Below are 10,810 nucleotides of genomic sequence, written 5' to 3'. Positions count from 1 at the left end.
GCTCCTCCCCAGCCTGCGGGGAGGACAGGAGCCCCAAGGCCAAGCCCGTCAGCTCCGCGGGGTCAGCTGGAGCGGGGCGAGGCACAGCTGTGCCCTCAGCGGGGTCAGCGCCCCTCAGAGCCGCGGGGACGGCGCGGCCGCACCCGCGGGCCGCCACACACACAAAAGGCGCCTCTTCGCACCCCTCTCCTATTTAATGACTCCTCGACCAATCAACGCCAGGGGCGGGGCTAAACTGGGAGGATTGACAAGCCCCCCGAGACGCCGCTCCGGAGAGCGCGGAAAGGGGGCGGGGAGACGCGTCCGCAGCCAATCGCCGTGGGCGGGCTGGCGGCTCGGCCAATCAGCGTCGCGGGGGGCGTGTCCCGGCGCGGGGTCAGGCCGGGAGCGAAGGCGCCCGGCGCTCCCTGTTCCTCCCGCTCCGCTCGCGGCCGAGCCTCCTCACCGCGGGATCCCTCCGCCTGCGCGCAGCGGCCGGCGGGCTGTGCGCGCCGCTCCGTGCCCCTCCGCCCGGGAGGGATTATTTCCCGCGGTCGCGGCGGCGGGGCCGGGGGATGGAGGCACCGGGCGCCCGCCGGAGGGACGGAGGAGCCGCCCCGTGAGGGAGGAACGGGAGCGCAGCGGCCTCCTCGGGGCCGCCGGCGGGCGGGGACCCCGCGGCCAGGCCGCGCCTCAGCGCTCGGGCCTGCGCCGCCCTCAGCGGGGCTCGGCCCGGCCCTGCCCGCCCGGGGTTGCCCCAGGCCGGGTGTGCGAGCCCCGGCCGGGGCGTGCTCGGCGCGGGGAACCATGGTGGAGAAGCGGTGCCCGCGGCTGCAGCGGGACGGCGTGTACCGCTGGTTCTCCGAGCTGCCCTCCCCGCAGCGCGTGGAGTTCCTCTGCGGCCTCCTGGACCTGTGCATCCCGCTGGAGCTGCGCTTCCTGGGCGCCTGCCTGGAGGACCTGGCCCGCAAGGATTATCACTCCCTGCGCGACTCCGAGATCAAGGCGAACAACCCCGCCGACCTGGGCAGCCTCACCAACCTGACGGACGAGGTGGTGCGCAGCAAACTCCTGGTGTCCCTCGCCCTGCTGGGCTCTGCCCACCGGGAGGCCGCCGGGGTCCTGTTCCGCACCCTCACCCACATCGACTCGGTCATCAACAACTACGGGCTGCAGCTCAACGAGGGCCGCACGGGGGATGAGTTCCTGTTGCTCTTCACCATGGCATCCAACCACCCGGCCTTCAGCTTCCACCAGAAGCAGGTGCTGAGGCAGGAGCTCACCCAGATCCAGAGTCTCATGGCCAGCACCAGCAAGAATCCCAGCACCTCTGCCCTCAACACCATGGCAACCTATCCTGGCTGCCATAAGGTGGGCATGCTGCTTTTTGCGCGCCGCGATGGCACCGGGCTGTGTGTTCGGCTCTCATTTTAAAGCGTGCTTTAGCACAGTGGTAAATGGCAGCTACAGAGGCAAGGCGGTGGGTTGATGGTGGGGATGGTCAGCTGAGGGCACGGGGAGAGGATGGATGGATGGATGGAGTTTTTACGAGCTTGTGACGTTTAAATGAGAAGGGGTTCACGAGCAGATCAACAGCAGCAATATAAGCCTCCCCTGATTGCTTCTCAGAGCATCTGCTGGAGGAACAGCCCTGCCAGCTGTATGGAAAACCGGTGATTTAGGAAGGGGAATAAAAGTATCTCTAGATAAAAGCATCTGTTTGCAAGTTCCCCCTGGAAAAAGTTGGAAAGGAGGAGTAGCTGTCCAGTGTCCAAAGCATCTTGGTGAGACTGGGTTTTGTTTAGACGGATGTGCTGGCAAACATTTAGAGTTGCTGGTGTTAAGCTGAAAGAAATGTTGTCGTTTTCTGTCACTCTGCATCCCCTCGGGTATTGATCCTGGTGTCGGGGTTCACCGTCATTAACTTGCTCTTCTTTCATTCAGTTGCCAGCAGTTAGGCCAGACAGGAACGTTTTAAGATGTACTGCAAGTCATTAGATATGTGACTGCTTAATTGCTCTCAGCCCGCTACAAATTTGGGAGTCAAAGTGTCTTTCTGTCTGATTTTAACCCGCTTGAAAGTTCAATTTAAGCATCAGCTTAGAGGATGCTTGTGAGAAGCTAACAGGCTGCAGCCTTTGAGGATCAGTGGATGATGTGTTACCCTGCTCTTGGGAAAGGTGGGGAATACCTAAAGCTGTGAAAACCGCTGTATTAAAGTAATATCCTCAATAAAGCTGTTTTTCAGGGCTCAGTAGAGATTTCACTGAGTGTTGAATTCCAGACTGAAACAGAAATCTGTGCTCAGTTTTCCCCTGAATACAAATTCCCTTCCAATTTCATGTTTCTTTAAACACCATTGCTTTGTAGAATTGAGATGTTAGTATTTTTTTCCTTATTCTTCCCCTTCTATCTTGTTCCTAGTCTCCCGTAGTAAGGGGGAAAGAGCAAGGCATGGGAGAACTTCTTCATTCAGCAGAAACCTCCATGTGGATAAAATGTAGCTAGAAAGAACATTTCACACAGGATGTAGAAAGGTGTAATTCATACCAGAAAAACGCTTCTTTTCAGGTACTTAACTACTTGCAGCTTCTCTTATTCAAATGCTGCAGCGACCCTGAGTTGGAAAGGAAACACTGTAAATCATATCCAAGTTTCTCCCAAAATAAGATAAGTAAAAGAAAAAAAAAAAAAGTTAAAATCAGGCAGGCAGGAAGGTTTTTGAGAGTCTTCTTTCTGAGCTGCAGGATTTATGGAGCTGAAAAACTCCGGCACTATTTATGTCAATCTAAGATGGACGGAGAATCCATCCTGCCATTTTTCCTGCCAGGAATAAGGCAGCCAGGATCGTTTGGTTTTTCTTTTCTTCTCAGCTCACTGAAGGGTTGTCTCTTTGAAAATCACATTTTTATAGATTCTGTGCTGAAGAATCTTGGTTGCTAAGTACAGAGTAGGGAGAGGGAACACAAAGGTGACTTTGCCTTCACAGTCTCTGAATGTGCATTTTGTTTGAAGTGATGCAGATTTCCTTAAGATTATTTTTTTGTTGTTCCTAACTGGGTAATTCTGTTACTTTTAGAGTAAACAGTTGGCTTAAACCAGGAGTTGGATGAAGCAAGTGGAAAAAACAATCTCTTTCTCCATTCAGCCCTGTTTAAATATGCACAAATAAATTCCAACGCCGAGTCCTTGAGGTGTTGCCAAGTGATGTTGTGACAATCCTTGTGCTGTAGCATCACCTAGAAAACAACAATGTGGATGTGGAGAGAAAGTGAGTGCCCTGGGCTGCTGCTCCTCCTGCTTGGAATTGGAGGAGAATTCCCTCCCTGGTGCCAGCACTTTCCCCTGGCTCCTGTTGCTTTATTCCAGGGTTAGCCATGCTGAGCTGGTGCTGGAAGCTGGGTGTTAAATGGGGAATTCTGCTCCTCTCTGAGCTCTTCCTCAAGGAACTGGAGTAATGCTCACCATTTGTGGTCCTGAAAAACTTCGGGAAGCTGGGATGCCGTGGATGTGAGATGGGTTGCAAACAGGGAGCTGGTTGTGAACTGGCTGTTATCCTCAGCTTCCCCCCTAGGAGAGTGGGAATAGGGTGTAACTCTTGTGTAACTGTACCTGCCCTACTGTTACAATTTCTGATTTCTGGTTACCTTGTTTAGTCAGGGAGATGCAACAGTAATGAGCAGTGCTCTTTGTTCTCCTTGCAGAAACAAATTGGAATGTGCTGCTTCTGCTTAGCCAGCCCTATTAAAATATGCCCCAACCTGATATTAGCTATAACTTTTTGCAGAGGATTTGACCTTGCAATCCTTTTTCCATCTTTTCTTTCACATTTAATAGTGAAATATCTCAAAATCAAATTGTGTTCAGCAGTGAAGAGACTGAACAGCTGATACAAATTTACTGTAAATATTTCATGATTCCTCAAGTTGCTTTGGGCTAGGTGAACACAGCTGAAGGTGGTCAGTGATGCAAACTGCTTTTTGCTGTTTCCTTTTATTGCCTGCAGTTGCTGACTATGAAGAGGCTTAAAACAGCTGCCCATCTATTTTTTGTGCTTTTTCAGATGCTTCTTGTCTTACCTGAACCTTAACTTAGCAGGAAAAGGTGGCTGTGGCTAGCTTTAAGTAGGTCAGTAATTATGAGATTGATGGTTTCTACCTGATGGTATAAAATGAACATTTTATGAACAGGAGGGAAAATGCTGCCCTCTCTACATTACCTTGGAGTCTGTGAGGATGGAATCACAGAATATCCTGAGCTGGAAGGGACCCACAGAGATGACAGAGTCCAGCTCCTGGTGCTGCTCAGGACATCCCAGCAACCCCTCCTGGCCCTGCTCAGCTCCTGCCAGGAGGGGACAGCCAGGGCGTCGGGCTCTGCTCCAGGGAACAGGGACAGGAGCAGAGGGAACGGCCTCAGGGCAGGCTCAGGGTGGGCAGCAGCAGGAATTTCCCCATGGAAAGGGGCTCAGGGATTGGAAGTGCCCAGGGAGGGTTGGAGTGCCCATCCCTGGAGGTGTCCCAGGAATCCCTGAGGTGGCACTCAGAGCTCTGGGCTGGGGACAAGGTGGGGATGGGGCACAGGTTGGAGTTGATCACCTTGGAGGTCTTTTCCAAGCTCAGTGATTCTGTGATTCTCTGCTGGGGTGGATGGCAGATGGAAATACAAATCTGAACTTGGATTTTGTGATCTACATGGATGCTGGGCATCTTAATATGAATTTCTGCATAGACTTTCCCTCTCAAGAACTCTACTGTCAGTAACTCTAAGGACAGAACTTCAGAGCTAGGGAGGTTATTCATGAATCTGCCACTGTTCCCTGGAGTTGTTTGATCTCCTCATTGAGATCGTGCTGTAAAATCAGGGAAATAAGAGAATGCTTTGGGTCCTCAGTACCTGCTCTGCTCTGACAAGAGCAGAGTGCAGTTAGGGTGATGAGCTGTAGGTTCAGATCAGATATTAAGGAGGAATTCTTGGCTCTGAGGGTGGGCAGGCCCTGGCACAGGCTGCCCAGAGAAGCTGTGGCTGCCCCTGGGTCCCTGGAAGTGCCCAAGGCTGGGTTGGGCAGAGCTTGGAGCAACCATGGCAGGGGCTGGAATGAGATGAGCTTTAAGGTCCCTTCCACCCAAACCATCCCATGATTCTGTGATGATGATTCTGATCTGGTTGTGGGTTCAGCTGCAGAGCCAGGGTCAGAAATAATCACCCTGAGTGCAGTTTGTTTGCAGCTGAAGTGAAATAAGGGGCAGTGACTCCATAGTTATGTGGTTGTTTCGGGCTGGTATCTTGTGAATGGGAAGGAGGGTTCTTGCCCAGTCACCTTCCAAATACTGCACCAATGGCTATTTCAAGTTTATAGCATAAGGTGCTATTTTTCACTCATGCTAATTCCATAGGCTCCTCTAAAACTTCCAAAGAACTCAAGGCTGTATATTGGGAGCTATGGAGTTGCTCTGAGGGATCCATTTCAAACACTTTCACCTGTCTGTACTGTTTGCTTCAGGAGCATGAATGGACATAACTCCATTGAGAAATATTCTGATATTTTTATTTCACCAATGGAGTGATGAGTTATAAAAAACCATCACTTGCTGGGTTGAAACTGAGTCGTCAAGCCCTCACAGAGACAGCAGTGCAGCTATTAAGTGATCTATGTCAGCTGCCTTTATGGCGGGTTTTTTTGAGCCTTGTAGGGATAGAATAAATCTTGACAAACTTAATTTTTAGCCTCTTTGAGGGTGTTTCATAGATTCAGCAGATGACCATGTTGAGAGTAGTTGCTGGCTGGGATTAGAGTGTTTACTCACTGGTATCAAGAGTTGCTATCTCAGAATGATCTCACTTTCCAAACCACATGAATCCAACCTCAGGAGCTGTAGGGACAGGTCTTGTAGCTTCCAGCTGGTGACACTGCCAAGCCCTGCATGTCTTTTGCATGTCCTTTGAGAATTTTTGGGTACTCCAGGCAACATGGATTGTACACACGTCTTGATATTCCACTTTAAAAATGTGAGGCTTCCCCTTCTGGCTCTTTTCTGACTCATGGTTTTATTTGAAATGTGATAAAATGGTTCAGTCTCAAACCTGCAATATTTTCAGAAATGAGCTTTAGGAATCCTTGCAAGACAATGGTCTTGGGCAGTAACAATATCAATTAGCACCAAATTCACTTTGCCTAATGGTATGTTGCATGATGCATTTGAATTTAGGAACCTAAAGAGTTTTCTTGGGAGATGCACTGTGCACCCAAACATCAGGAACAGAGCAGCCAAAAAAATGTGTTGAGCTAATAATGATGATGTTTTTTCCATGAACTGTTTTCCCATTTATTTTTGCACAGGCTGAATGAAGTTTTTGTTTTGAGAGTGCATTCCACTTCACTTTTTAAATTTACTCTTTTTTCTACTAATTATCTCTGAACTGTTAGGTGTCAATGAAGCAACACTGAAGTGAGCTTCATTCTTGTGGCATAAAGATTCGTGTTGGATGCTTTGGACTGTACCAGATCCAAACTGTTTTAATGGAATCAGTGCATGAGCTGGAGGAGATCCTGCAGCAGATCCGGAGCGGAGAGGCAGAGCCAGCAGAAGTTAACCACACCTCACAGGCATTCCAGGGGCTGACTTCAAAGGTGCTGAACAGCAGCCTTGTTTGGAAGTGTCTAACCATTTGGTTTAGTGGGTTTGTAAATGTTTGAGTTGCTAAAACAGGGCTCCTGTCACCTTCAGTGACAGTAGGTACAGCCCTGCCTCTTCCTGGCAGGGCAGAGCTGGGATTCTTCTGTCATCTTTAATATTCAAATACTCCACTCTCCATTTATTAGCTCTGGAGTGCCTTTTATCCCTAAGAAAAGCAAATATAGTCAGAAGAACACAGATAAGATTCTCAAAGCCCACAGAATTTTATTATGGAAATGCTGGATCTAATTTGTCTGTGGAAACAAGAACCATTGTCATACTTCAACTCGAATTTGACTCCAGTCTTGGAGCCAGTTGAATTGAAGCTGTTTCTTCCTGAAGTCTGCAATGGGTATTAATTCAAGCAAAAGGATGTTGCTGTGGTTCAGATCTGTGTTGCTTTGCATGGGGTTTATAATGAGCAAACTTCAAAATTCCTCGTTCTTGTCTCAAGCTGAACCAGAATTTTTCCATTGATTCCATTGGGATAATTATCCAATAATCAGCATTGGGAGGGATGAACCTTTTAACAGGTGTTCAGGCTGTTACAGAGTTAAAGGGGTTTTGTGAATAGCTGAAGTGATCCAGAAATAATCAGATCAGTTACTTAAGAGCAAGGTCTTAATTTTAATTACAGACCTGCCAAGTCCTGATGATAAATAGTGAAAGTGAACACTTTTCATTTGTATTATGAATTCTTCTCCAGTGCTGCTTTCTTTTATCACCATAAGTGGAAGAAAGGAGGACATCCAGAAGAGAGGCTGGAGGGTGTCAGGGAAGGGAATGGAGCTGGGAAGGGTTTGGAGCCCCAGGAGAGGCTGAGGGAGCTGAGAGGGATCAGCCTGGAGAAAAGGAGGCTCAGGAGGGACCTTGTGGCACTGCACAGCTCCTGACAGGAGGGGACAGCCAGAGGCATTGGTCTCTGCTCCAAGGAACAGGGACAGGAGGAGAGGGAACAGCCTCAAGCTGCTCCTGGGGAGGTTTAGGTTGGATATTAGGAAAAATTTCTACATTGAAAGGGTGTTTAGGCATTGGAATGGGCTGCCCAGGGAAGCGGTGGAATCACCACCTGAGGAAGTGCTCAGAAAATGTGTGAATGTGGCACTGGGGGAAATGGTTTAGTGGTGATCATGGTTGGACTTGGTGTCTCAGAGGTTCTTTCCAACCCTTAATGACTCTGTGCTTCCATGATTCTGAGTAGTTTTACTACACTCAAGCCATTACTTGAGTGAATATTGAGGAGGGGAAGGAGGGAGAATGAGAATTCTGTGGATTTGTGACCTGTCAGATAATTTCTTTGTGGGCTATTGCAGAAGAGAGGGGTGGTTGGCTTTTGGTGGCATCAGGTGAAGAAACAGGCTCAGGTTTGTACATCAGTGCTGGGGAGTAGAGCAGCAGTGTCTGTTCCAAGGTCTGCTGAGAAGCAGGGATTTGTTTTGATTTTGAGGTGGTTTGAATGATCAGTTTGCAAAATTCAGATTTGATGAGTTGAGTACCTCTATGGTAGATTTATGTTCCTATTATTAACAGTGTTCACCATTTTTTAAGCAAAGGGGTTTTAGTGGAAATTAGTTTATAAATTTATGGATTTATTTTAGTCCATCTGTTCTCCTGAATTCATGAGGAGCCTTGGAGCAGGTGTGTGATTGTCCTGTGGTGTTTAAGTACCACATGCCTCATTTCATTCCAGAGAGTCTCCCAGGACAAAACCATCTGATCAATTATCCATTATCCATTTTCCCTGTGAACTGCCTCTTCACCCTTTGTGTTCCTCCTCTAGGAAAAAGGTGTATTTTATAGCTGTTGAAACATGGAGGCACCTGGCTCTTACAGCTTATTTGGACTGTTGGAACCACTTGAATTTTTACACAAACCAAACACTTCCAGCTGCATCCACATCCCAGTCCAACAAAGCAACTAAATATGTGTAAATTGAAGTGGTGAGCACTTTACTGGTATGTGGAAAGTGGGGGGGTGTTTGTGAGCACTTCTTAAACATCCTCATGGAAGAGCCTGAATCTTCCAAAGGAGAAGGTTGGAATTTTCTTCTGGTGGGAGAGCAGTCAGGTTTTTGGATATGTGAGTAAATGCAGGACTGGTGCCTGAGGCAGTGGTTTCACAAGAGTGCCTTGTTACTACCACGAGGAAGGTGTTGGCTCAGTCCTGCCCCTCCTGGGCTTGTCTCAGTGCATTTGGAATTCCACATCCCTGCATTACTTGCTCTTGTCTCCAGCTTGGATTTAGCCTGATGAACAATCATGTGGTGTCAGACTGACAGCTGAGTGTCAGCAATGCATTTTTACTCAGATTACTTAAAAACCTGAGTTTGTGCCTTTGGTGGGAATCAGCCTGAGCTTGCAGGGGCCATGTCCTTGCCATCAAACTTCTCCTGGAGCGTTGTTGCCAACAGGATTGCACCACGTTAAAGACCTTGGTGTTAACCTCAAATAAGCTGCTGTTAATACTCAGTAATATGAACCTGGCAGGACAGGAGTTGAGTGGTTTTTACCCCCTGGAGTCACTGTTCCAGTTCCTGAGCTCACTCATACATGTTACCTACTCCTGGAGAGCAGTTTTTGGCTAAAAACTCCTTTTTTAAAGGAGAATTCAAAAGCCAGTATGGACAGAAGCATTTCTCTGTGGGACTCTCAATTTATCATTGGCCATTGTTGAGAACATGGAAAAGTTTTCCTCTGTGATCAATGGGAGAATGTGTTTGTGTGGCTTGGAGCTCCAGGACTCACTTAACTCAGTCATTACTGCTATATATTGTTTGCTTTTCCTGTGTAATACATGACCTAAATTTCTTACCTAACCAGGTATAGAAATCCATATTTTGTTTCTTCAGATCCTGTATCATTGTTCCATTTGTCCATGGTGCTTTGGGTAGTGGTTCTGTTGATTTTTTTTTTAGTATTTTTGGCTGCACTTCAAACTAAGTCAGCAAATACTTTGCTATTAAACCATGTATTTTCTGTGCCCTGTTTATTTTTCAAAGGAACAGATAATTGCTGTTTTGGTAAAACTCTGACCACATTAAGTTCGACTCCTATCAGTCCTGTTATTTTTATGAAAGACTTTGCTGTATTCAGTGTTAGCAAAGCTAACAGTTCCCCAGCTTCCCAGACTTCCCATTTTCCATAGTGACTCCCACTGCCTGGGACAGAGCCACTTCAGGCAGCAGTGGCTGAAAGAGCAGCACCACCTGTGGGAAGCACCTGGGTTTATTTTCCTGTGTGCTTTTTAATGGACTGAGAGCTTAGGAGAGCTGCTAGAGCTGCTTTTGCTGTCCCAAGATCTGAATCTGTTAGGACCTCTCTGGTGCTGAGAAGAAAATCACAGAATTAACTAGGTTGGAAAAGGCCTTGGAGATCATAAGACCAACCTTCTGTGGGGAAAAAAAAAGGTTGGGTTTGGATGATGACAGGTGGAAATGGGAAAAATGTGATAATGGCAAAATTCTAGCAAGGAATTCTGTTCCCTTGGCATGTTTGTCATCAACCCCTGAGTCAAAGCAATTGTTTCTCTTCCTGGTGACTCCTGGGGGTGGAGGACTCCAGGGCAGCATTTAGTGATCCTTCTGAGTAATCTTTGTTGGGAAGCATCCACTTCTCAGTAGCTGATACCAGTTTTGGTCCTGTCATCATTACAATGGGGAGAGAGGCAGAGAAGAATTCACTCTGAGCCTCAGTCACTAAGCAGTGATCAATTTTCTTTGTTATTTTCAATTTGCCTTTAACTTGAAATGTAGGAGGCAGCAGGGTTTGCATCTGGAAAATCAGAAGTGCATCTGTGAGCCAGATGCTTTGCTGTGGAGGGAGCAGATCAAAGGATACCAGGATCATCAAGGTTGGGAGAGACCTTAAAGCTCATCTCATTCCAAGGAGAGGAGCACCTTCCTCTAGACCAGCTTGCTCCAATCAAAGATGCAACCATTAAAGTGGAGTAAAAATAATTTTAAGGATCTTTTCTGCACCCACTTGGAGGTTTTAGAGGCATTGAAGGAGGCTTCAGGCCTCCTGTGGTGTGGAAGGAATTCCTGAACAGGGTTTTCTTTCTTCCTGGAAATGCTGTGCTGGGGATAAAGCAGGCAGAATATTTAACTCTGGGCTAGCTGCTAGTTTTGATTGCTCTTTATGGACTGTTTCTGCTGA

The 10,810-nt window shown here is 47.8% G+C and overlaps 1 protein-coding gene across 2 annotated transcripts in view; it reads left to right on the top strand.

The window, feature by feature from the left end:
• The first annotated feature begins 722 nt into the window (after positions 1–722).
• Positions 723–10,810, top strand: part of ZCCHC14 (zinc finger CCHC-type containing 14) — a 50,453-nt gene continuing 40,365 nt past the window's right edge. For both annotated transcript variants that reach the window (XR_002466083.3, XM_021537945.3), the window contains exon 1: positions 723–1,350. Coding sequence is in view for 1 of the 2 variants with exons in the window: in XM_021537945.3 (XP_021393620.2) it covers positions 787–1,350 (564 nt within the window). In the remaining variant the exon portion in view is untranslated. The remainder of the gene's footprint in view (positions 1,351–10,810) is intronic.

Source organism: Lonchura striata, chromosome 13, assembly GCF_046129695.1.
Source record: "Lonchura striata isolate bLonStr1 chromosome 13, bLonStr1.mat, whole genome shotgun sequence".
Classification (NCBI taxonomy): domain Eukaryota; kingdom Metazoa; phylum Chordata; class Aves; order Passeriformes; family Estrildidae; genus Lonchura; species Lonchura striata.
Note: the sequence above shows the minus strand (reverse complement) of the source record. Positions and strands in the feature narration are given on the sequence as shown.